The sequence below is a fragment of the Meleagris gallopavo genome, chromosome 17 (assembly GCF_905368555.1).
Source record: "Meleagris gallopavo chromosome 17, MGAL_WU_HG_1.1, whole genome shotgun sequence".
NCBI classification, from domain to species: Eukaryota; Metazoa; Chordata; class Aves; order Galliformes; family Phasianidae; genus Meleagris; species Meleagris gallopavo.
Genome location: NC_139420.1, coordinates 937,041 through 961,630, shown reverse-complemented (window position 1 = coordinate 961,630; position 24,590 = coordinate 937,041). Strand labels below are relative to the sequence as shown.

At 58.9% G+C, this 24,590-nt stretch overlaps 1 protein-coding gene across 7 annotated transcripts in view; it reads right to left on the bottom strand.

The window, feature by feature from the left end:
- Positions 1-24,590, bottom strand: part of TBX1 (T-box transcription factor 1) — a 138,918-nt gene that overhangs the window by 5,255 nt on the left and 109,073 nt on the right. For 2 of the 7 annotated variants that reach the window (XM_085238482.1, XM_085238481.1), the window contains 8 exons: positions 19,045-19,123; positions 6,737-6,865; positions 5,257-5,716; positions 2,806-2,907; positions 1,701-1,872; positions 1,381-1,536; positions 562-629; positions 351-451 (listed from right to left, as the gene is read on the bottom strand). In XM_085238482.1, the coding sequence (XP_085094608.1) occupies positions 351-451; positions 562-629; positions 1,381-1,536; positions 1,701-1,872; positions 2,806-2,907; positions 5,257-5,716; positions 6,737-6,865; positions 19,045-19,060 (1,204 nt within the window). In that variant the 5' untranslated portion in view covers positions 19,061-19,123. Of the gene's footprint in view, positions 1-350; positions 452-561; positions 630-1,380; positions 1,537-1,700; positions 1,873-2,805; positions 2,908-5,256; positions 5,717-6,736; positions 7,181-9,328; positions 9,474-9,549; positions 9,893-19,044; positions 19,124-24,590 lie in introns of those variants that run through there. The other 5 variants (XM_085238479.1, XM_085238480.1, XM_085238484.1 and 2 more) reach the window with 5 other exon arrangements.

Genomic DNA, 24,590 nt, shown 5'->3' with positions numbered 1-24,590 from the left:
GGGAGCACCGCGTCAGAGCGGCGAGGAGCGGCCGGGGGACCGCGGCGGGGGGGCGGGGACGGGGTGGGGGGCACGGGGCCTCGCGCAGTGCCGGACCGCCGCGCGCCCCGAGGCGTAACGCAGCACGGACGGGACGGGCCTTCGGGTGGGACGCGGGCGGGAACGGGGCGCGGCGCGGGGGGGCGAGAGCTGCGGGACTCGGCGGGAGAGATGCTGCCGCCGGAGCGGCGCTAAGCGGGTGGGAGCTGGGCGAGCCCGGCCGAAGAGCTGAGCGCGGCGCTTCGAACGGCGGGCGGCGGCGCCGAGATCCGAGGCGCGGCCGCGCATCCCGCCCGCAACGCGCCGCTCACCTTTCTCCGTCCCGTTCTGGTGCGCGGGGGACGACACCGGGTTCCGGGATCTGGCGAAAGCGCTCATGAGAGGGAGAGCCCCGGGCCGGTGGTTCCTAGGCCTGGAGGAAGAAGGGGAGAAGTGACGCGGGCCGGGCAGACGGAGCCGGGCCGTCACCCGGCGCTGCCGCACGCTGTGCGTTCGGAGCGGGGCTCCGTGCTGCGGCCTCACCAGTCCTCGGGGTCACAGTCTCTGAATCCCTTGGCGAAAGGGTTGCTGGCGATCTTCAACTGCGTGATCTGCGGGGAGAAGCGGGAGGTGCTGGAGGATAACGGGGGGGCTGTGCGGAGGACGCAGAGGGCCTGGGAGCCCGGTGCAGCGTGCCGCCCCTCCACGAGGGCCCGCAGCCCGGGCTGCCCAGCGTGGGTTCCAGGCTCAGGGGGAGGCGTGAGTGCACTGGTAAGGAAGTGCCACGTCGTGTGGGTCACCAGCGGAGCAGCTAAGACAAATCGCTGGATAAATCATACTTATGTATTTATTTAATTCGCCGGGGAGAAGGCGGGACGTTCTCTATATTTAAGCAAATCCACGGATAATGAGATTGTGAGTTTCCGGAATGGGTGGAAAAACAAACTGTAAGCCCCTCAGTGACAGTTCCAGCCTTAGAGGTCAAACTGATAGAACGCAGGAGAGAAGGAGCAGCTGTCCGGAGCCGTCAGGCAAATGCCAGCCGGGCGGATCTCGGCGGCCCTTAAAGGCGCAGCCCGGCCCCGCGGGTGGCACGGGGACACGGAGCCGAGCTCCGCTACGACGCCCCGGCTCGGACTGCCGCTCCGTGCGCTGCCCGATGCGAGCGGGCGATCGCAGGGCTGCTGCCCCGGTGAGGGGCGGGCCGGGTTGGTGTTAGGCGTGTAACTGCGTTCCGAGGCGGGAACTCGCGCGTTTCTCCAAACAAAGCGTGCGTGACGCTTCGTTCCGTGCAGCCGCGGCTCGGTTCGCGCACACAATGCGGTCCCTCCCGCCCCCCGCTGCCCGGTGCCCCCGCCTCACCCGGTGGTTCTGGTAGGCGGTTACGGCCGTGAAGCGGGTCTCCTCGAAGACGAAGGTTTTGAAGTTCTCCTCTGCGTATTTCTCGCTGTCTTTCCGGGGGTCCACGTAGACCACGTGAAAGCGCGGCTGGTATCTGTGCATGGAGTTCAAAATGATCTGAATGATAAAACGAGCAAGGAGACAATAACTGATCCAGGCGGAGCTTCCAGAGAGGCGAACGCGGCCCCGGCCCCGCCGCCTGCCCGGCCCCGGCGCTGCGGGCGGAGGGACCCGCGGAGCGGAGACGTCCCGGGCTCGTCCCCTGCCCTCGGAGCGCTTACATGGCCGTTATCATCCAGCAGGTTGTTGGTCAGCTTGAGCTTATCGAAGGAGACGATCTGCTTCATCCACTGCGCCCCTTTGGCCGGGGAGTCCGGGTGGTAGTGCACCCTGCCGGGCGTGGCGGGGTCGGCCTTGCCGGCCACGAGCCAGGAGGAGCTGTGGAAGGCGTACCTGGAGGCGGGGGGGGTGCCGTCAGCCGCAGCTCCGAGCCCCGCCGCCCCCCCCGGCTCCCGCCCGCAGCCCCGGCCCGCCGAACCGCGGGGAGCGCGGCCGCACTGATTGCGGGGGGAGAAACGGCATCTGATGGGGTGTGCGGAGGGCCGGGGGGAGCGCCGTGCGGGACGGGGCGATGCGCGGCCACTGCGTGGGACGGGGCGGCCGCAGCTCCCAGAGAAGGGTGAACGGCAGCGCTGAGCTCCGAGCGGAGCCGCGGGTGCGGGTTTAGCAGTGGGTGCGGAGCTCTGCAGCCCCGCTTCGTTCTTTCAAAGTCCGCATTCAACAGTAACGGTTAAAACAGAGAAACCAATCTTCTATCCGCGTGTTTACTTTACAGCCCGTGTTTGCACAGGGGGAATTAGACACCATTGGGCTCAGCAGAAACATTACTTTTTAAAGATATACTCAATTGGATGTTATATATCCCACTTCCCTTGACAAGCAAACATTTCTAGGACACCCTGAGAATTTGGATATCTGTCCAAATATTTATATATCGGACCCTGCGGTCCCTGCGTGCACTGCCTGCTCGGCGTCCCGAGCTGAAGCCAAACGCATAACTGCACCTTCCAGGGGCTGCCGCACCGCTGCCCGTGCCGCACGGCGAGGCCTTCCGGTGCCGCCGCTGGAAACACGGGCAGGGCCGGAGCTCGGACAGCCGCTGCCCGCCCCGGGCACTGCGGGAGCCTCGGGGGGATTTCTGGGGCACCCCAGCGCTTCCCGTTGCGCACGGGGAGCGGCAGGCGGGGCTCTGGGCTGGGCACGCGGGGAGCTGCGCCCTCCGGCCCGGTCGTGCCCGGACGCTGTGCGCCAAGCGAGGAGAGGGGAACACCGCTGCCAGCACAGAACTCGTTATAACGGGGCCGGGGAGGGGTGGGGGGTACTTGCCGGTAGCGCTTGTCGTCTACAGGGACGAAATCCATGAGGAGCATGTAGTCAGCCATGGGGTCCATGCCGAATATCTTCACCTGGAAGGTGGGGAACATGCGCCTGCCACAGAGAGAAGAAAGCTGAATTCGGGGCCGCAGGGAGTCCCGAGAGGTCGGCCCGGAGTGCAGGAGCCCCGCAGTGCCCCCGGCCCTTCCCCTCGGGCTGACCCACGGTGCCCCGGATACCGCTCGCATTCGGTGTGGGGCTGCCGTGTCCCCCGGCGGCATCTCGAGGAATAAGCCCCGTCCGGGTTGTGCCGAACACCATAAAACGCTCAGGAGCCAACGAGAACCACCACTTCCACTTGGCGGGGGGGACAAAATAATTTTCTCCGTCTGTTTCACCACATTTTCAAGTGAACTGACTGGAGATTGATGCAGAGCCGAGCCGGGACAGGGACCGGGCCAGCACTTTTCCCCACGGGCGGCCCCAGGGAAATGAGCTTCTGCCCCTCCAAAACTGGGCAGTTTTACGGCAGCACAACAGCGGCGCGATCCCTGGGGCTAAAGGGAACGTCTCCAGCCCAGAGGGGCGAACGAAGCCCTCAGGCCGGCAGGGATGAGAGGATAACCGGGATCTCCCCGCGAGCCCTTTCCCGGTTCGGCTCCCCTCCGCTGCCCCGCCGTTCTCGGTCCGCATCTCTGCGGGGCGAACGGAGAGCGGGAGGGACCCGGGGCAGCCCAGGGCTGCTCCCGTCGCGCATCTCCGCGTGGAGTTCCGCGGACGCGGCTGAGCCGAGGCCGCGGGTGCCGCTCCGAGGGCAGCGGGGATGAAAACGGAAGGGGCCGAGGTGGCCCCCGCGTCCCTCGCACCGGGGCCCGGTCCGGCCCGCATTGCCTTCGGGACGCGCTGAAGATGCGCCCCCGGGGCAGGGCTCGCACGGCTGCCGTTCTGCTGGATGCATTTTCTCCCCGGATAAGAATCCAGGAGAGCGACAGCGGGCGGCATTTCGGGGAAAAGATTTGCAGCCGTTGAAAAACGAAGCTCTGAACACCTCCTGAAAAAACGCCGCGATCCAACCCGGCTACGAAGGGTTCTCCCCGACTCGCTCCCACGGCACAGGGCTGCGCTGCCGGGCGCCTCCCGGGGCCGTTTAGGTTGCGGGAGGGCTGTGTGCCCCCGGGCTCCGCACCCGACCCCGCCGCTCCTTCAGCCCGCACCGAGCAGCGCCGCGGGCTGCGTCCCCTTCCGCGTAACGCTGTGAGAACTCCGGAGGCCATTTCCAGCAGCTCCCTCTGTTGTTATTATTTTTTAAAGTGTAAAAGCCCCCATTAGCTCAGGTTCCGGTGTTTCTTATTTTAAAACGAAGTTTTTAAAACAAACACCCCGAGTCGATAAGAGCCACCTAGACAAACAGCGTGGCCGGCCCCGAGGCGCTGCACAGACCGCGCTTCGCAGCGCCGTCCCCGCGCCTCGTCCTGCTGATTTTACCCCCATTTATCCTATTTTTACCCCCTCCCGTCTGAAGATTCGTCGTTGTCATGAAATAAACGAAGAGGAGGAGGAAAGCCCAGAATTCGAATCGAGTTCGCTCCTTTAGGGGCCCTTTTGGAGTCGCCTATTCGCAATCCTTTGGCTGTCCTCGGCGACCGAGGAAAGCAAAGCGGGAGGTCCCACCGGAGCGGCCCTTTCACCGCGGAAAGCAGCGCCGGGCCCGGGGGCTGCACGGAATGCCGCCGGGTGCCGCCGGGCGCGGGGAGGCTCGAGTCGAGTCACTTAGAAAATGTTTTTGAAATGTGCGACCGCGCACATGAGAATCTATTTACATTTTTGCATCTTTACTACTCCAAAATCGCCGCGGGGAGAGCAAGATCGCGCGGCCGTTTCGAAGCCGTTCCCGGGGCTCATCGCAGCCACCCCGGCTTCCCTGTCGCCCCCCGCCGGGACATCGCAGGAGGCGGCCCGCAGCTCTGCCCGGAGATCGCAATGAACTGAGGCGATTCCCGATCAGCATCGGGATTTCTCCTCTCCCCGCGTTTTGGCCGTTTCGAACGAGGCCGAGGCCTTTGTTCCCGGCCCGGAGCAGAGCTGCCGGCAGAGCCCCGCTCGTCATTCGATCCTCGGGAAAAGCGCTCGTCCTGGAGGACGCTTCGAGGCTTTACACCGGGACTGTTTGCAGTCCCCGCCGAAAGGAAAAGATCCGCCCGTACTGGAAATGTTTCAGTTAAAGGTACCGCGGTGCGGGCGGTTCTTTTTTTTTTCCCCGCTCCGCACAGCGCGGCCCGGCGCTGCCCGCCGCACACGGAGCCTTCGGGCCGGGTCCGCCCGCGCGTTTCGTATCGGGAGAAGGGCGAAGATGGACCGCTGGCAGCCCCGTGCCCGCCGCCCCGAGAGAGCCCCGCTCCCCCCAGCGCCTGGCGAATGGAAGCGGCTCCGGGCCGAGCCCCCCGGGCGTCCCTCCGCACTGACCTGCCGGCCTTGGTGACGATCATCTCGGTGCCCAGCTGGTTGAACTCGTCCCACAGCGCCTTCATCTCCAGCTGCACGCTCACGTTGGCCACCTTCGGGTTCTTCTTCACCGGCGCCTTGGCCGCGGCGGCCGTCCCCGCGGAGCAGCCCGAGACGGCGGCGGGCCCCGCGGCGGCTCCCCCGGCGCCGTCGGGCGGTTCGGGGCCCGGAGGCGGCGGGTTGGCCCCGGCCGCCGCCGCCCCGCCGAAGGGGTAACCGTGCTGCGGCTGGGGCGGCGGGTGCGGATGCTGCTGAGCCGTGCAGGGCTCGTAGTGCGGCGGTTCATGCTGTCCGTACGGGTCCCCCGGGGAGGGGGAGAGGTGGTACCCCCCGGAGGCGTTCAGGCTGCTCAGGCTGTTGGCCGTGAAAGCTGCAACATCGCAAAAATGGGACAGCTGGGTGAGCCAGGGGCTGGAGATAGCTGAAATCATTCCAAAAACAGGCGGTCAGGGCTCCGCTCCGGCTCCCGCGCTCCCTCCGGCTCCGCGCCGCTCCGCGGGGTGCCCTCCGCCTCCGCGCCCGGCCCAGCGGGGCCCTCCCCCTTTCCGCTCCGCTCGGCCCCAGCCCCGCTCCCCCCGGGGCAGGCGGAGAACTCGCCGCTCCCGCTGCTGCCGCCTCGGCGCCGCGTTTCCCCCTTCTCTTCTCCTTTCTATTCTGTTTCTTTGCAAACCCGAGACATCTGCCAAGAGCCCGCGTTATCTTTGCTGAAGGCCTCCTTCGCCGCACGCGAATCGGGACAAAAAACCTCCCGGCACCCCTCAAAAACAAAAAACAAACAAACAAAAATTCTCCAAAAACAAAAAGAGGAGGAAAAACCCGAAGAAAGAAACCGATTCTTATTTCTGTGTAGCGACGGTGCTGCAGGTAACGTCCCTGGCTCAGGAGCCGCGGAGCCGTGGCTGCCGGGGGCAGAGGCTCCGCTTTGCGTCTGTTCCCCCCCGGGGAGGGCGGAGGGGAGCGGAGCGGAGGAGCCCCACGAAGGCACCGAGAAGCCTCGCACGGCCCCAGGAGCGCAGCTCTCGGCCGCCGAACCGAGCGGCCCTCACTGAGCGTGACGGTTGGCCGGGGAGCAGAAGGCTGCCGCGAGCCCTGCTCGATCCTGGAAGGCACCCCGAGAGCCCGGGGGAAAGTCTCGGATTATTTCCGACGGAACCTCGGGCGCGACGGCCGTCTCGGAGCCGCCGAGGGCCGAGCCCAGGCCCCCCGCCGCCCCGGGCACGGCCGCGGCTGTCGGGGGATGCTGCAGCGCTTCGAAGGGGCACGAACCGAGCCCGGCTGTCCGACCGGGATTTGAGGACCTCGTCCCGGCTAAGCGAGGAGCGGCGAAGGTTGCGGGCCCGTGGCACCGCAGAGAGGCCCCAGGTGCCCGGCCCGGCCGCGGCGCGCGGAAAGCCCCGAAAGGCGATGGCGGAGGGTCGCGGCCCCGCAGCCCCGCGCTCACCTTCCATGTCCCTGGTGACGGTGCTGAAGTGCATCTTCTGCGGGCGGGCGGTGGGGCGGGCGGGCGCACTGCGGCCGCCGCTGCGCTCCTCCAGCGCTCCCTTCCCTGCGTGCTCGGCGGCGGCGGCGACTGAAATCAGAGAGGCGATACTGAAAGCATTTGCCTTGGGAGACAGAGGGCTGTTTTCGTCCATAGGGGAGACACCAATGCGGCAGCAGCCGCCGCGGCAGCCTCCCACCACGAGCCCCCCCGCCCGCCCCTCACTCCCCTCCTTTCTACCGCACCATCCAGGGAGGTGCGAGCGGGACCCCCCTCCTTCCAGAAGGGGGGCGGGGGGGAAGCTAAAAAAAAAAAAAAAAAAAAAAAAAAAAAGAAGAAAGAAATCAAACAAAAACGCCGCAAAAAAAAAAAAAAAAAAAAACCAACCCCAACCCTTTCCCCCCCCCCCCCGGGAAGGGCGCTGGGGAGCACGGAGTTTCCCCGGGGCCCTCTGCGCAGTGCCGCCCACCGCAGCGGCCGCATGGAGCCCTGCGGAAGAGGGGAGCGGGGATCAATGGAAACCCCACGGTGCTTTTCCCCGGGGCCGCCGTTTCTCTCCACTCAACTTCTTTCCCTGCGGTTTATTAATTTATTTCCTCTCTTCCCTTCCCCCCAACCACCACCTCCTGCCGCCCGCCCGTCCCCTCCTTTTCTCCTGCACGTAGGGAAAGTGGCTCCCTTAGAGGCGCGTTTCCCCGTTCAGCGGCTGGGAGGCGTCACACGGAGCCGGGGGTGTTTGCCTGCAGAAGCGGCGGCTGTGGCAGCGGCGAAAGCGAAGTGAAACTCCTGCCGAGACGGTGTCAAAGGGCTGGGGAGGCCCTTCCCCGCCTCCCGGGCACGGCGAGCGGCCGGCGGGGAGGGCCGGGATGTGCTCGGGGCGGGCGGAGGGGCGGCGATGTCAATCACGGCTCCGGGAGCCGACGGGAAGGGAAGAGCCGAGCGGAGCCGAGCCGAGCCCGGCGTCACGCTACGGATGTCCGGCACCGAGAGGGGGATCGCTCTCTTCCTCTGTCCCGTATCCAGCGCGGGGCTACGGGCTGCCACGGCCCGGACGGGGCTCGGCGGCCGCGGGGAGCGGCGCGTCGGGTGCGCAGCAGGCGTAGGTACCGCCGCCAGCCCCGCGGAGCGCGACGGGACCCCCATCCCCGGGCCAACAACAGTCACATACGAGCGTCGGAGAGTTTCCTTCACCACAAAAAATAAAATCAAAAAGCGGAGCGAACAGAACGCAGCCGGCGTGGCGGAGGGCGAGCCTTTGCGCGGCCCGGCGGCAAGATAGCCCGCTCCGCCGCAGCACCTGCCCGGCCCGGGTCCGCTCTGCTCCGGATCCCCTCCCGGTCCCGGCCGTGGCTCTACTCACCGCCCGGCAGCGGCCCCTCGGAGAGCCGCGGCGTCCCCCGCGCCGGTTCTCCGCATCGGCGTGGGGCGAGGCTGCACCGCCCGCCGGGCCCGGCCCGGCCCCGCTTCCCGTCCCTGTCCCGGTCCCGGTGCCTCCGGACGGGCGGCCGCAACGAAGTCCCGGGGGAAATGCCCCGACGGGGCGGGCGGAGCCGTGGGGCGCGCCGGTGGCTACCGCCGAGATGGGGGTTGCATAAGCCGAGTGATGTGCGGAGAGCCGGAGTGAGCAAGCGGGTTATATATAGCTGCCCCGTCTGTAGCCTGCGGGGCTTGATTCTTCTGTTGAAATATTATCTTTGGACGTGGTAAAAATATTTGCAGAGAAAAATCTAGACTACTCGTACATATTTGAGCATATGTTCCTGCAGCTAAAGGCATAAGGGCAGAACGTGACACGATCGGGGTTTATTTCCCCGCCGCTGCTGTCAGCGCTGCTCCCGGCCGGGTGCGTTCCCTCCCGCCGCAGCGGCACAGAAAGCGAAGGCGCTGCCGCTGCGACCCCGCGCTGCTGCCGGGCTGCGGGCGGTGCGGGAACGGGACTCGTTAGGAGCCACGGAGCGAAATTGTCGGGGCGGAGGGGGAAAGCGGAGAGACGGGAGGGTTACTGCCAACGGCGCGGGGAGGCCACGAGCTGCCGCGGGCGGGACGTGCCCGGCGCTGGGTCTGTCTTTGCCGCGGAAGGAAAGCGAAAATCTGGAAATGAAGTCCTGCACCCCAGCACGACGGCTGCTGCTCGCGCTGTGCTTGCCCGGGCCGTTTCCCAGCTCATCCCCGTATCCCCGTGTGCCTGCCTAAAGCCCGGGTCGCGTTTGCCGGGATCTCACCAGACCCGCGGCCCCCCGTCGGAGCGCTGCGAAGCGAATCCCCGCCTCGCTGAGCACCGAGAACTCGAGGCGGGGGAAAGAGCCGGACTCCCCCGCCCCTGGCACACATCTCCTAAGCCCCCAAATCCTCGGGCCCCGGAGGTGAGACACCAGCGGCGGCACTGGAAAAACCGCTCACCGTACCACATCCCCGAGACCCCCCGACGGCAGCTTCGGCCCAGCCAGTGCACCCCGAGACCGGGCATCGCCGTTTCCCTATGATCCCGCTGCCCTCCCCGGGGTCTCTTCCCGCAGCAGGCGACTGCTGCCGTTGGGGCCCCGCACCCCAGACCTTTCAGACGAGGCGAGGGCTGCTCCCTTCGTACTCCTCGCGGCTCCAGTCAGCACCGGGACCGTGCCACACCGGGCCGCTGCCCTTTGGATCCCCCGGGCCGGCCTTCCCCCCACAGCCCGCGCCCGGGCTGCTCCGCAGGTGTGTGCCACTGCTCGGACGGACTCTCCCCGCAGAGCCCCCCCGCCGCCTCATTCCCTCCGTCCGCCCCCCACACTCACCCCTCCGCCCGCATCTCTCCTCCCGGCCCTCCCCGAGCCCTCCTTTCTGCTCGCTCCTCGGCCTCTGCCCGGCCCCGCTGTCTCTCCCGCCCCTCACCTCTGAGCCCCGACGGCCCCCGGCGGGGCCGGGCTGAGGGGGGGCGGGGGGATTTCGCACGGCCCGGCTCGATCTGAGAACCGCGGGGCTCGGGGAGCATCGAGCAAATAGCGGGGGGACAGCGGCAGCGGACCGGGCTGCGCGACCCCTGCGCTTCCCCCGCCCGAGAGCTGCGAGCGGCGCGGAATAACGGCGGCACGAATACGGCGTCCGTCGGGCTGTGGTGGCCATCAGGGCGCTGCTCGCAGCCGTTCGGCCGCACCGAGCCGCGGGCGTGCGGGGATTCGTTGTGAGAGGGGAGAAACAGAGGAGCGCAGGGAGATCTCGTAGGTGACAGAAAGCCGCGGCTCTTGCGGGACTCGGAAAAACGGGGATTCCTGGCGTTTAATTTGAGACCGTTATCGATGAGCGCTGTTACTACTCAGATAGCCACCATCGTTACTATTCCAATGCCGGCAACTATTACGGGTATTTTGCAACTGCCGCTTGAACGATAGGAACGGAATTAACGAATCTATCAAAAAAATCCAAACATCAAATGTGTCGCTGAGCGAGTCCCACTGAGACAGTCTGATAGACAGAAAGAGAGAAGGGGGAACGGCAGAAAAGGAAAGGAAGAAGGAAACTGAAAGGACATAAAAAAAAAAACAGAAACAGAGAAGGAAGGAAATGAAGGAGAAGAAGGAAAGAAGTATGAAAAGAGAGGAAAAAAATAAAAAGAGAAAGAAAGAGAGAAAGAGAGAAAGAGAGAGAGAAAGAGAGAAAGAGAAAGAGAGAAAGAGAGAAAGAAAGAAAGAGAGAAAGAAAGAAAGAAAGAGAGAAAAGAGAGAAGAGAGAAAGAAAGAAAGAAAGAAAGAAAGAAAGAAAGAAAGAAAGAAAAAAGAAGAAAGAAAGAAAGAAGAAAGAAAGAAAAGAAAGAAAGAAAGAAAGAAAGAAAGAAAGAAAGAAAGAAAGAAAGAAAGAAAGAAAGAAAGGAAGAAGAAGAAAGAGAAAGAAAGGAAGGAAGAAGAAAGGAAGGAAGGGAGGAAGGAAGGAAGGGAGGAAGGAAGGAAGGAAGAGGAAGAGAGAAAAGAAAGAGTGAAAAGAAAGAAAAAAGAAAGGAAGAAAAAAGAAAAAGATGGAAAGAAGGAACGAAAGGAAGAAAAAGAGAAAGATAAATAAGGAGAAATAAAGAAGAAAAAGAGAAAGAAAGAAAAAGATAAAGAGAGAAAAAGAGGAAAGGAAAAGGAAAATGAAAAAAAGAAAAGTAAAAAGAGAAAGCAAATAAAGGACCGAAAGAAGACACCGGGGAGATGGGCAGAACGACCACAGCGGACGGAACGCAGGGAAGCCGCCCCGCCGCCCGCACCTGGAGCGATTCGCACTCGGCGGTTCGGTCGCCGCCCTTCCGCGGAGCCCCGCGCGTCCCCCGGCCCCGGCCGAACTCGGACAGCCGCCGCTCGCTGCTCCCCTCGGGCCGCCCCGAGCCGCCTCTCCCGTTTCACGGCGCCGCGGCCGTTTCGAGCATCGACGACGACCGACGGCTCCGCAGCGCCCCGGCCCCGGCCGCACCGCTCTGTGCCCGGCGGGAGTTCACCCGCCCGCTCCGGCAGGTGCGACGCCCGCGACGTGCGGCCCGGGCACCTGAGGCCATGCGGGGAACGGCTCCTGTCCGGGCCTCTCCCGCCGCCTCCCGCCGGCGGGCCTCTGAGGTGGTCTCGTTTGGGGTCGGGGGCTGCGGGAGATGAGGGAAGAAAGGAAGGGAGAGAAAATAGAAAGGAAAAGATAAAGGAAAAAGAAAGAGCGGCAAGAAAAATGGAATAGAAAAATGAAAAAAATGAAAAAGAAAAAAAATGTGGGAAAGAAAGAAATAAAGGGAAGGGAAGGAAAAGAGAAGGAAAAGGGAAGGCAAGGCAAGGCAAGGAAAGGCAAAGAAAGGCAAGGCAAGGGAGATGGAGGCAATACAAAAAGTGTGGCAAAAAAAAAAAAAAAGCAAAAAACGAAAGGAAAAGAAAAGAGAGAGAAAAACCCTGAGGAAGAAGGAATTGGAGAACAAATAATTATTGTTACAACCAGCACAAGCCTCATGCACAGCCGTCGTATTCTCGCTGCTGGGCAGGGACGTGACTGGGAAAACCGCGGCTCACGGCCCCGCTCTGCCCAACCCCGCGGCCTCGCGTGGGGCTCCGCTTTGGGCTTTGGCTTCCTTTGCCAGCCTCGGCTCCGCGTTATACGTTACGGGGATTTGCGGCTGGCTTTATGCGGTCACTTGCCTGCAAATCCCAATACAGAGATCACGCACGGGGAAATTCTCAGGAATAAAACTATCAGCCGCCCACCTCCAGCACGAAGCCAACAGGACTTCTTCCCTTCTTTCTCCCTTTCTTCCTCTTTTTTCCTTGTTTTAAATCCCCCTTCCTCCCCCATTTAACGGCAGCTCGTGCTGCCATGCGCTGCTCGCGTTGGGGCCGTGCCGTTGCAGACCTCCTGCCTGGCCCCAGCGCGGGGCTTTGGCACTTCGCGTCCTCGCCTGGGCAGCGCAGGAGCCGCCGCAGCTCGCCGGGCGGGGGGTGCAGCAGGAGCTGCCCTAAAGCAGTCGCTCCATGCCCCCCTCGTTCTCCCCGCGCTCCGCTTTGCAGGAGCTGAGCACCGACCGCCTCCGGGACCAGGGACAACCGAAGGGACTCCGGCTCTGTCCTTGTGCCTGGTGATGAGCCTCTGGGGAGGGGACCCATCACTCGGCAGCGAGGGGCACAATGACAGATTCCCCGAGGACAAAGTGGTCCTGCGAGGGGAAGAAAAATGTGTGGAACGAGACAGGTTGTGGGGAGGGACCCGGGAGGTTTGCAGGGACAGCGTTAGTTGGCAGGAGGACAGCTCAGCCCGGCACTCACTATGGATCCCCAGGAGCCCCTTTCTTGCTAAAGCCCTATCAGTAGCCCTGCATGCTCCTGCTGCCCAGGCAGCTCACAGATCTACAGAAATATAAACGTATCCTGGTGGAGATTAGAAGCTCGTAAAGAAAATAAAACAAAAAGTCTGTACTGCCGGATGCTGCATGGATGCAGGCTGTGCGGCTTCCCCAGCTCCTGCCCCGCTCCCCCCAGCTCCTCTGGGTGCTGCTCTTTAATGCTGTCGAACAGCTCTTTATGGAGGTGCTGCTTGCCTTGCTCCATGTGTGGGTGCATTTGCACCCAGCCTTTGCAGCCTGGCACTTTCCCTGCTTGTGCCCAGCCTGGAGAGCAGAGCAAAGCGTCTGCCGGCTGCCTGCACCACAAGCATGCAGGGAAATGGAGATGCTTTTAGTTTGAAGGAAGGATCCCCCCACCAGTACCGAGGTGCCAAAAATGGCTCCACTGAAGCATATTTCCTTACTGCAGTGCAAATGTGGGGCAGAGCGGTAGGAGCCACTCCTGCTCTGCAGGGCAGGACGGCACTGCTGAGCTGCAGCCAAAGGAAAAGTGTGAGCGCAGCGCTCCTCACTGCGTCCTGCCTGTGGGGTGAGCAGTGCACACGGTGTCCACTTGCAGTGAGCTCACGAAAGGGAAAGGGCGGCATTTCTCAATGACTCAGTTGTGGTTGCACTGAAGATTTATATTCACTTGGCCCCGCAGCAGCATCCTGTGCAGACATTTGTTTTGGCTGAAACCAGCCCAGCCCGTGTATGGATGCGGGCAACGGGTTGTGCGGTGCTTTGCCTCCCAGCAGTAGGGCCCTGATTGCGGCAGCCCAACCGGGGCAGCAGTTCCACAAGTTCTCGTGTGGAGAGGTGCCATGGAGCTCAGCCGCCATCCGGAGATGTGGCATCCCCAGAGCTCCCTGCCTGCAGCTGCTGGAAGCCCTTCCTTGAAAGGGCTTTCCCCTCTTCTGTTAGGACAGCAATACCCTGTCATTCCTCGCTGTCCCACCTCGTTCCCTGTCACAGCAGAGAGCAGATCACCATTGCTTGTTCGCTTATCTGTTTTCATGAGGATTTGGAGTGGCAGATGATGCTGCATATTAATCACTGCCACAACACAGTATGTTAGCACAAACGAATTAACACAAGCAATAATCACAGGGCTCAGCGTCCTGACGGGAGGCTGCACAGCCTGCAGGGCTCCTGCTAGGACAAACCCTTTCCCCATGTAGATTGGCATTTAACTGGACACATTGTGAACTTGACCCAAGCATCATAAGGAATGGATCTTCAGCTGACCTCAGCTGCTTCTTCAAATCCATTTGAGCACAATAACCAAATAACTCCAACCCAAAGATTTCTCTTCTTGCGTCAATGCTGGAGAGGAAACCTCTGGAAGGCGGCCAGCTGAGAGGTACCCAGGCTCTGCACTGTCACTGAGGGCAGCATATGGCAGTGCAGTCTCTGGGAGCACAGACCAGACCCTAAAATGAACCTGAGATGCTTCCTACAGTCTGTATCTGACTTCAAAAATGCAGCGTGGGTTCTGCCGCCTCGCTCTTTCTATTCTCCTTTTCTCCTTCTCCTTCCTTCTCCTTTTACTCACCTGTGCTCACACCCATCCTTGGGATTTTATGGCCTGCGGGTTGCTCTCTGCTCTGTTTGTTCTTTCCTTGACTCCTGCGGGACTCCTCACCCATTTTCAGAGTGTTCTGAGGGGTCCTGCAGTGGGGAGGCAGGCGAGGGGGGAACTTTTGCCCTCTTGCCGGCACACAGCGGCATTCCTGACAGCACTGCCCTCTCCCCAGGGATGTGAGGATTTGCTGTAGGGCTGCTGAAGTAGGCAGGACTGCCAGGCTGCCCTCCCACGTGCCTTGCACCCTGCATGTGCTCCTGCTGGAAGTGTCCTGGGCGAAGACCCGGCATCCTGCAGTATCCTGTGGAATGGGCCTTGCAGTCACTGTGTGAGCCCTGCTTAGGGCACTGCTATGTTACCAAATTACCCAACCACTGGCAAACACAGCAGAGCTGCACAAAGCCCAGCACCCCAACTCTTTCCTCTGTGAGCTTGTGGCTCACACACGCTCAATATGAGGAGCCCAGGGTCACTCAACACTAAATTAAAGCCTTTTGCTAGTTGCAAAGCTGTTTGGCATTGAAAAGGATCCAGGATGATTTGGGCTTAGCCTTCTGTATTATTCATTTACTGTATTTTTAGGTTTTTTTGTATAAAATAACCCCACACCATTTCTAGCTCTTCTCTGGCAACATCTTGTTGACTCCCTCCTACTCTGTAAGTTCATTTTCCATTTGCAGTGGAAATGCCAGCCTGCAACCAGGAGGGAATTGATATTCCCATGGGTTATTTGGTGTTCTTTTCTGATTTTCCCAAAGAATACTTCCAATGGAAATGAGATCCAACCTGCTCTTGACAAAGTGGCTGTGTGTCTGTCCTGCTGGGCTCAGAGACAGGTGATGGACATGAAGGCGCAGTCAGAATTCCCAGAAGTGACAGAAGAAACAGGAGAAAACCTGACCCTGGTGCAGGCAGCGATGAGACCTCGTCATCTGAGGAAGGCACCGTGCATGGGAAGCTGCAGGACGCTGCGGTGCTGGCTCTGTGCTGAGGGCTCTCCATCTCTGCCACACATCCTGTTGAGGTCTGTGGGCACTCAGAGCCACGGCCTGGGAAATGCCACCATCTCCACAAACAGCACAAACCGAGTGGCACTCAGGGATGGCTCAGTTTCAGGAGCTGCCGATGCGGCGGCTGATCTTTGTTCCTCGCCAGCACGACTCGGCTCACGCCTTCCTCTGCGGAATTTGCACAAGGACAGATTAAAGAAAGCCAATTTCCTTTCTCATCAAATCAATTCCTTCTGGGGCAAACAAAGCCACGAGCACAGCGCTCTTGTCCTCCCGTGATCTTGTGGTTTGCTCTGGCTGGAAGAGGCAGCTTTGGAAAACCCAAGCCCATTTCCTGCTCTGCGTGCTGCAGTGTGTATCCTCGCCTCAGCTCTGGAAATGCTTTGATGGATATTATTAGGCCCGGAAAGCATTTGGAGCTCCTTTCTTCCGTACGAGCTGACCAAAGTGCTACGGGATGAAAGAGGGGCAAATTGGAGGGGTTTGTGGATGCTGTGGGTGAGGCGGCCTCACTCAGGAACCCACATTGTGCTGCTGCCTGTGGTGGGGAGCAGAGCGGAGAGCCGTGAAGCTGGATTGCTGCTGGCCCCAGGGAGCGAGGATTTTATCCATGCTCACCTGCCAAGAGGCAGAGCTGCGGTGGGATGGACAAAAGCCCTGCTCTGTTGTTGGTGCTGCTGGCTGGAGCCCAGGTGCTTTGAAACTGGGACGGAGTCAAAATCTTCCAGACCCAGGTTTCCATTCCTGTGCAGTTACAGCACTGTCCTGCCCTACAACTCATTTCACTCAGTAACTTTGAGGCAAACTAGTGCGGGCTGTGGGCACTAGTAGAAAGGACTGGGCAGGCTGAGGGGAAAGGCTGTGCTGGTTTGTCCTCGGGATGTCTGTCCCTTGGTTTGCTTGCCCACCAAGGCAGCTCCTTGGAAGGGAAGGAAGGGCTGTGCTCTGTAGTGCTGGGCAAATGGAGAGGGTGAGGCTGGAAGGCACAGTGCAGCACCAACCCGCTGCCAAGCTGCCCGCATGCAGCCCTGGGTGATGGACCGTGGCCTCTTCTTAAATCCATACATCAGGTCCAGCAGATCCCATTTCCTACCCCAGCTTGTTCCCTGAGTGAGGGAAACTGGCCGCTCGCCTCTCTCCAACTCTCTGTTGCCCACTCCGAGGCCCCATTCATGCTCAGCCCTGCAGTCATCAGGAATGAGAGCCTCTCACCACTTTGAATGTAGAAGTGGCTACAAGCAAAGCCAAGTAAAACCTTTCTGCAGCTTTGTTTTGCATGGAGCTGGGGCTCTGATCAGCGCTTTGCCACTAACACAGTCAAGAAATGACAGTGTGGAAATCTTGGGGAGCGAACAGCACTTGTGGTTATTGGTGAAATCCCATATTAGTAGAAAGGTCTGGTAAGTGGAAGCAGGAGTCGCTCTGACTACAGCATCTGTTGGATGTGGAGAGTGGTTATGACTCTCTCCAAATACAATGCACATGTACTGGGGAAAATGACTGCTACAATAACAGGAATAAATCTTAATAGAGACTTGGGTGATAACAGACACCATAGGGGAGTTATCAAAATGAAAAACATATGGCAGCGTCTCTGCCAGACCTGAATGAAAACCTTCAGAAGGAGCAGCAGACCTTGTACCTGAAAATGATAAAAGAGCAGAGGAGACAGTGACAGAGGAACGGCGCTGAGGAAACAAGCTGAATCCCATCGTCATGCTCTGCTGAGATACTACAGCCGTGGGGGTTTGGTGTCAGACCTGCTACCTGCTGTCCTCGTGTAGGAGTTGGGATCTCAGCGCTGCTCAGCTCAGTCTTACCCACTTCTCTGAGCTTCGGCAGGGAGAAAGGCTGTGAGCCAGCCTGGACAGGGGCCATTTTTGACTGTTCAAAGAAGACATCAACCTGGATTGTTTATCGGTACGAGGTCCCATTTTCTCTGCCTTTTGGCAGCAATCTGAGGCAAAGTTTGCAGGGAAGGAATCATGGAAGAGCAAACTCAGAACAAGGAAAGTTCAGGCACAGCCCTGGGCTGCAAGGGCAGGATGGATTTGTTTTCCTGCAGTTATAGGAGCTACAAACTGAGCCCAGACTTCATGGTATGGCAAAGAACAAGCAGACGGGAAGCTTGGCTGACACTGACAGTTTCTTGGCAGAAAGCAATGAGAGACAGGACAGAGCGACGTTAACTAAAATCACACCTTCTCTCCAGTGCTGGGAAATGTCTTCAGCAGAGGAGAAACCACAGATTAGCCAGAGCGCAGAAAACCAGTTCAACTCTCCTTGAGAGCAAACTGGCGGATGATGGTGAAATACGTGTGCAGCAGAACCAGAGCTGGACTGGCACGAGAGGAGGGCATCGTTTTTCCCTGGGTTTGCAGGAAGGGAGCAGGAGGAGTGAAGAGCATCCCCAGGATCCTGGGGCATGGGGAGGTGCCGAGGCTCTGCTTATCAGACCTCAGCTTGGTGTCAGGAGTGGGATGTGCTGACCTGGGGGTTGCACACCACCACAGGGACCAAATGCTGGTCCCTGATCCGGCTCACAGGTTTGTCCCGTGTTGAGCCCTGTGGCCATACAACGCTGGGACTGGGCCCAGAGACAGAGTGAGTCCCAAGGGGGGACCATCCCCTCCCTCTTCCTTCTCAGAGGTGAGTGTGTGGGCTCCAATCATCCCAGCCTGAGAAAACCTGTGGATAAATAGCAGAAAACTCAAAAGATAGCTGAGAAAGGGGCTCACCATGGTCAAGACACCTGGTGTGCTAGTGTTAGACAACTAGGGGCACCAGCATCAATAGAGATGTTAAAGCAATGGAGACAAGGCTGGAGGGAGAGAGGACCACACAGTGGTCCTGTGCTAAGTACTTAATGCCTCCAAGCTGTCAGGGACTTTGCCCCTTGTTTTCATCTTTTTAATTGCATCCCAAGTCTGCAGTCCCTGCTTGGAGCAGGTGTCTGATGTGAGTGTTGGACTGAATCTGGTGCCTGGCACAGCCCAGCTGCACTGCTGCAGGAATCAGGTGGGAAGCTGACTGCACCCATTACCCACCTTGATTTAACCCAGGTTTACGAACTCAGGCTGCAGTCTTGTTTGCTTACAGTCAAAAATCTTCCCTGTGCAGGGTACCAGCAAGGAGGTGCCTGAAGCTTTCAGCTGATCTATTCTGCCAGAGGAAGGACAACTCCTGCCTTTGCTTTCCCAGGCTGGGAATCACTCATGTCTGTGGCTGAAACAGTCACTGAAATGAGACTGTCCCAGGGACAGGGAGCAGACCGCTGGAGCTCCAACAAGATGCAGAAGCCTGGCATTGGCTCAAGCTGAAGAGCATCAGGCAAAAGGACTGGAGATCAAACAGCATCTTTACAACAGCCCAGACCAGAAGGTTTGCTTTACCGTGCGTTTAGTCACAATAAACTAGCCAATAAAACAGAAATAAGCGGTCACCAAAAATTATTTCAGTCAATAAAACAAAAAGAGAGTTTAACAAGGAAAAATAAAATGCTAACTCTCCTCCTCTTTCCTGTCCTATAAAATGCGTAGGGTTTTACAGGGAGCAAGGAAACACAAAGCTTCCCTGCTCCAGTGAGACCGCTGCTGCAACAGCCCCAACGTCCCAGCTGCCACGGCTGCAGGATTTGGCCGATGCCCACATTTCCCCTCGACATGGGGCGCTGCGCCGATGCTGCCTGTGCCCACACAGCCGCAGCTCCATTGGGAGCCAGGCAATAAAACGGCGGGTGCTGAGCTGGGCTCTCATACCGAGCAAACGGGGCTTCCGTGAGGCTTAGAGACCACCTTCATGCACAGAGTGACCCCCTGTGTTTAAAGCAAACAATCTTGACCTCTCTATGAGTTTTAACCACATAAAAGCTCACCTCTTGGACTCTCCATTAGGTTTTATGATGTGCTTCCATATTTAAATGGACATGACTCACACCAGGGTTTCTGCCGTGCCTGTGAAAGAAAGAAAAGATGAATGCCAGATGTTACGTATGACTTACTTTGGGGGAAAAAAAAAGGAAAGAAAAGGAAATTAAATGTCGGGCTGGCTTTCACAGCTCTCCCTGCTCAGGTGAGCATCAGGCTGGCATCTGAATTAGCTTTAAAAATACCAAAATTTCCTCAGAGTGAATTGATTGCCACAATTACCCATAGCTATGGCGCTTCTGATGGGAGGAGACAGAAGATCAAGGCTGTGGTGCTAGTCCCATTCCCAGCCCAGAAAGCCAAGGTTATTTCCCGGGACACCTCGGCTCACCCAGGGCAGTGCCAGCCTGGGGCTGCTGGAGAAGGCAGAGCCCGGGGTCTCTGGGCCAGGTGGATGTTTTCCAGCCGTGGCTTATGGCTTTCCAAAACACCACGAAATTACATGGTTTTCTTTTCCCTCAGAATTACAATACAAAGACAGTGCCACAGCCCCAGTGGGGACCCAAAACCCAGTGACACCGTTTATTGTTGGCAGCGCAACGCCTCACGGGGCTCTGGGACACGAAGTGGGCCAATTAGAACCACTGTGGCGCCGTGCCTTCCTTGGGGCAGCCGGCACAGGACGGTGCCCAGCACCCCGGCTCAGCTCTCCGTGCCCCGCACCGCTGCCTTCCTGCGAGCGCGCAGCCCCTCCAGCTCCACCTCCTCACCACAGGGATTCAATTGTCCGTCTGAATGCCTCTGGGTACGCCTGGCAGCTGTCAGCACCTCCTTGTTTATTTGTCGAGAGGAAAGGGGCGAAGGGCAGCTCTGCGTTGGGGTGATGTGGTTCCTCTCCCGGAAAACCCCGGGAGGGCACAGAATCCCGGCCGAGCTGTGCGGGCTGGGGACGCGCGGGCACTGCCTGGTGCTCTGTGGTGACGAGGGGGAGGCGGGCGTTTGCTACGGAGACCTCACGGTAGAGCCGAGCCCAACGCTGGGAGCCTCCCCCGAGGAGGCCGATCTCACGGTGCCTTTGCAGCACGGCTTGTTGCTGAGGGCACAGCTGTGCTGCCCGCCTGTGGGTTGCTCAGCCCAAAGAGCCGTGTGGGACAGACACGTGAGACACCGAGTTCAGCCCTGGGGCTTGTGTTACAGCTGATGAACCTGGAACACCAAGAAGCTCTGCAAAGGCCTCCAGAGGTCAAAGCGAAGCCGGAGCTCAGGTGCTGCCCCTGTGCCACACACCCAGCGCCAGGCAGGGCCCAGCACTGGCAGGATGGGGCAGCCCAGTGCCCTGGGGCAGTAAAACGTGGCCATCACAGGGCTCTCTCAGCTCGCGGAATGATTGCTCCCTCTCGCTGTGCTTCCTGGCTGTGCCATCTGCCCGACGCCTCACTTCCCCAGGGACCCAGCACTGAACACGCTGTGCATCAGTCTGCACTCCTGTGCACACCATCAAACCAGAATGGGGCTCTGCTGTCAAACTTGCAAAAATTTAAGTTGCCAGTTTTTGTCTAAAGTTTTGTGTTTTCCTACAGCAGTAAGAAGAAGGCTCCGTAACTTGAAAACAACCCTTTGTTTTACTGAGAGACCGTGACTCCACTGGTGCCTTTTATTTGCCTGTAAGCCATAAAGGTCTCATTGTGTGAATGTGGATCTTAGCTAAACAATCCCCTTTCTGGGCAGCAAACGCTTCTGAGAAGACAGATTTCATTTTTACGCGCGGTAGCAGGGATGGAGGGGTGTGAGGAGTGAGGTTGTGTGGGGCCATTTTTCAGGCTGACTCTGGCTGGTTCCTTTCAGACTACTGCTGGTCCCCAGCCATCCCAGAGGGGACAGTGTGTGTGGCCGCGCTCCTGTTGGTTCACTTTGTGGGAATCTGGAGTCCCCACTCCACCATGGGCCACAGTGGCAGTGCCTTCCCCTCCCGTGGGCATCGCCTGCCCTCTGCCTCAGTGCTGCTACCCCTCGTGGAGGAGATTCCAGTGGTTTGCTGAGCTAATGGGATCCCAGCTATGCCAAGCAGGGAAATGGCTTTAGGTGCTGCTGCTGCATTGCAATATTGAGCCCACTCACGCACCTGCAAGGTATTGCCTTTTCCTTCTTTTGTCCTAGCCATCTATTCATTCCATTTGATGCTCTCTTTTCTGCAGTGGGCATGGAGAAAGGTCAGTGACCACCACTGGGAATGTATGGGGACACACAAGTTTTCTCCCCAGGCCTGTATTCTGCATGTGCACCAACCTCCCCCTGCTATGTCCTTCTTCCAACAACATTTGCCGTACTCTCCCTTGGATCTGACTTGTGTCAGTATTTTCTAGGCGTTTCTCCTGAGTCAGCCCCTACCAGCCCCCTACCAGTCCCCCCCAGACCTGAGGTTTGGGGTGGCTGTGCAGAGTGTCACAGTGCAGGGTGGGCTGGGCTGGGTTCCCCCACCTGCATCCTCTGGCGTGGAGCAAGCCAGGCAAGGCAGCACAGGCTCGAGGGAGCTCTGCTGTGCCTGGCAGCTCAGCTTCCTGCAAGAATGCCTGGGCTTCCGCACCAAATTCAGCTTCCAGCTAATTCCTCTCTACTCCCAACACTAACGATACAGACGAATCAACTATCAGCTGCTATCTGCTGCATTTACGGTTGTGCGAAGAAGGCTCACCCAGTTGACCAGCAGAGCCTCCAGCCGCAGTGTGAGATGCCCAGGCTTGAGCCATGTGTCAGTCCTTCCCTGTGCTTGGTGCTGGACACGTAGAGCACAAAGCAGGGCTTTGGCCACACTGAAGTCATGGGAAGCAGATCCTGCTCTGTGAGCACAGGGGTGAAGAAACCCTCCTTTCTGGCACAGGTGGGTACAACCTTAGAAATGTAACCAGCTGTTCCTGCTCCTCCCGGGGCCCAGTGCTCCACGTGGCCGTTCCTCCCGACAGGTGGCTGGGAGATGGGCAAGCCGTCATGAAACAGGTCCTGCTGCTCTCAACCAAGGGGAGCTCTGCTGCTGCAGACAGATGAGGCTGAAACTCCACACTAAGCATGTGTAAGGACATTAAGCTGTTGGAACTAAAGGATAATTTGAAAAGTATTTTTCTTAATACTAGTATTAAGTTTCCCTAGCTTTGCAGTTGGTAAAAAGAAAAAGAATGTCCTTACTAAGGGAAAGCAAGTGAAAACCGAACCGGGGAGGAATTAGGAGGTGGTAGATGCTCGGAGCCAGGTTCCCTTGCTTGCTCAGTGCTCAGGGTGTGAGGAGGGCCGTTCCCAGCCCAGACACCACTGAAATGCCCTGGGAGACACTAGTCTTTGCTCAGTGGTGAACTGCGGTATGGTGAGAGGCTGCCAGCACGACCACATAAGCTCTCATGAGCAGAAGCATCCACAGGCCTGCCTGCGTAGGGTTGGACTCCTGTCATGGCCCTGGAAACATCCAGGTTAGGTGCAGCCTCTCCTCTGCCCCTCTTTTTACCCATCTCTGTCCCATCAAAGGGCTCTGCACTTGCCATCCCTTCCACTTGCTTGGGAATGGGACGCAATGCCAATGCTGCACCTGCACTGCTGAATGCAGGGAGCTGATCAGGTGGTGGCTGGGGAGTGTGCTGAGCTGCTGCCTGGCTGCTGGGCACCAGAGGACCCACGGCCCTCACAGGGGAATTCCCGTGCCTTGTGAAATGCCCGTGTGAATGGAGGCAGGAAAATTAGCTGCAATATGGCTTTTTGTGATCGCAGAGAATTTGCTAAAGGAAGGAAAATAAAAAAAAAGGTTCCGTTTTCCTCTCACTCCCCATCCCTGCGATGCTGGAAAGGCTCAGGAAGTGCCCAGCCATCAGGAACAATGTGACAAAAGCCCCATGCCATTTTCCCTGGTGAACCTGGCGGGGTCCCAAGCAGGGACCATAACAGTCAGTGGGAGCGGGGCTCCCCAGCGCCCCTTGCAGAAGAGCAGCGCTCAGCTCCTCCGGGTCTTCCTCCTCTTCTTCCGCTGACTCCGCTGCTATATCCTCAGCACAATGAGCCTGTGGGGAGGTCTCACCCCAAAATGCCTTTTGAGTGAGCACTGAGGCTGCCCAGCTGTCTCATCCTGAACTGCTTGTGTCCTTGCAGACATTGTGGCTGTGACAATGGGCAGCACACATCCCTGGGAGTGTTCGGTACTTCTGTGCCCAAACCAAGCCCAGCCGAAGGAAACACACAGTAAAGCTGCCCTCAGAAGCCTTGTCTGTGCCCTGCTCAGCTCAGGAATTGAAAAAAATCCCTGTCTCCAAATTCAGAAGATAGCCTTAGAAATCATTAGACCCTTAAAATAATAATTTCTGTTTCCCTCTATTTTTCATTTAGGCTACTAAAATGAAGCCAAAACCTGCTAAAAAGTGAATGTGGAGATAATGGGTAACCCCAGGACTCTAGAAACAGGAACACGCAGTAAAACATCAAATTTTTCAAGACCTGCAACCCTGGGAGAGTCTGCAAAGAACCGAATCCACTATGAGCCCGGGTTCCTACCCTGCCTTGCCCGACCATAGGGAGGAGGAAGGGCAGGACCGGATTCCCCGAGTCGCACCATGGTGCATCCCTCACACTGTGTGAGGTTGCTGTATGGACAGGATGGGAGCCAACAGGATGAGCCAAGGCTGTGGGGCAGCACGTTGCCAGGAGCCCTCACCATGGCCCAGTGTCCTCCAGGGCCCCATGCAGGCCTATGTGCAAATGCTGTGCTTCCCCAAATAGATGCTTTTCTGGGAATGTCCCATGGCCCCACGGAGCCTTGCCTGGTTGGTATCGGATGACCAAAGCCGTTGCGTGCTCCCATTGTTCCCCAAGGTGGTTATTAATAGAGCACCATAATAATAGGGGATATTTATAAAACACCTCCGTGCATGGGAGTCCAGAGCAATCTGCAAACCTATGCAGGTCCCTCTGCCAGCCCTGAGCGGCTCTGGCCATCACCACAAAGGGAAAATGAACCCTATACCACATTGAATGGAACGAGAAATGTGCGGGCTGGAGGGGCCGCTGCAAAGGGCTGCTCCAAGATGTAAGCACTGGCACTGTGCTCCCATGAGGGCACAGGGACAGCAAGAGTCCTGTCGTGATCACTTTCCTGCCAGAAGGGTGGAACAGGGCTTGAGGGGGGCATAAGTACTCCTCTTCAGGTTCCAGCTGCAGCCTGGGCACTTGGAGGAAGGAGAGCTGACACGAAAGGGATTCAGGTCCTGCATGGCAGCTCGACCAGTCCCAGGCTCCTCACAATGCCCTCGGGGACAGGAGGAAGCTGTTGCCACACTGGTGCTTGTGCCCTCCATGCAGGGTTTGGTTAGAGGGACCCATATGCTGCCCTCCTGAGACTCTGGGGCTGAAGGGGCCAGGACCCCACCCTGAGGATCTGCATTTAGATCATGAGGTGTCACACGTATGGTGAGCTCTGCAAACCTGCCAGGTGCTGTACAGAAGGTGAACAAAAATTCAGGCTCTGGATTCACTTTATAGATGGGAAAAGTTAAACAAGGTGCAGACCTCAGAGCAGTGCCAG